General features: G+C 38.7%; 1 protein-coding gene across 1 annotated transcript in view; it reads left to right on the top strand.

Annotated features, from left to right (window-relative positions):
- Positions 1-543, top strand: part of LOC137621876 (uncharacterized) — a 77,938-nt gene extending 77,395 nt beyond the window's left edge. Inside the window, exon 2 of the mRNA XM_068352382.1 lies at positions 209-543. Coding sequence (XP_068208483.1) covers positions 209-543 — 335 coding nt within the window. The remainder of the gene's footprint in view (positions 1-208) is intronic.
- Positions 544-886: the final 343 nt, after the last annotated feature.

Here is an 886-nt window from a genome sequence, read left to right as displayed (position 1 = left end):
TATACACACATGCATATGCAGTACTCAGCATACATAAATCAAATGCGAAGATTTACATACGACAATCGATTTCCTTTCTTACCCCCCGAGACTTCCAGTTACTCTTTGGCCCTCTGTCTGATACATACTAGGCCGGATGGTCCCCATAGCTTCTGCCTTTAAAATGTCAGGCTTAATGATTAACCTGATTTCTCATCACTTACCGCAGTGGACTCGCAGTCGTGGATCCAACTGACTCCTCGCCGGCGCACCTTCTTCAGCGAGGATCGCCCGGGATCGTCCTCGCGCTCCTTCAAAGCGTCGTCGGATCCTACCTCGAGGCTGCGGCACGGTTTGAATATGATTTTTCATTCCTCAGCTAGAACCGTATCACTTTCTCCTCTTCTCTCTTCTAGTTCTTCTTCTTCTTCGTCTTCCAAATCAAGCAATCGCACCCGAAAGGACTTTTCTTTACCCATTTTCCTCCTGTTTCTTGTATTAGACTTGGCAGATGGTTTCAAGTCTGATATCGCCTGGAGATGCCTAAAGCTTCAATTGTTCTGACGATTATTTTGCCATTTTTGATCGTGTAACGAAAAGCATATTTCAACCATTAGACTAACATGTAAAAGAATTCAAGACCATATTCAGTGTTCCAAACTTTCATGATTTAGGCTGACATTCCATTGCGTCGCTAATTTACTCGTTATATATACCAAAGCCATATATTCCGTGATAATATGAACTAATTTCTGAATTATATTAGATTTTGAAATATGTTTTTACTCCAAATGATTTGTCAATAACAAATTCATTTTTTTTTCTTGTAAATTGTTTTTATTAATATATTGCACTCCTTAACGTTCATTATATTATTAATAGGTATTATGATTTATTTTGAGAAGTA

The sequence above is a fragment of the Palaemon carinicauda genome, chromosome 28 (assembly GCF_036898095.1).
Source record: "Palaemon carinicauda isolate YSFRI2023 chromosome 28, ASM3689809v2, whole genome shotgun sequence".
NCBI classification, from domain to species: Eukaryota; Metazoa; Arthropoda; class Malacostraca; order Decapoda; family Palaemonidae; genus Palaemon; species Palaemon carinicauda.
Note: the sequence above shows the minus strand (reverse complement) of the source record. Positions and strands in the feature narration are given on the sequence as shown.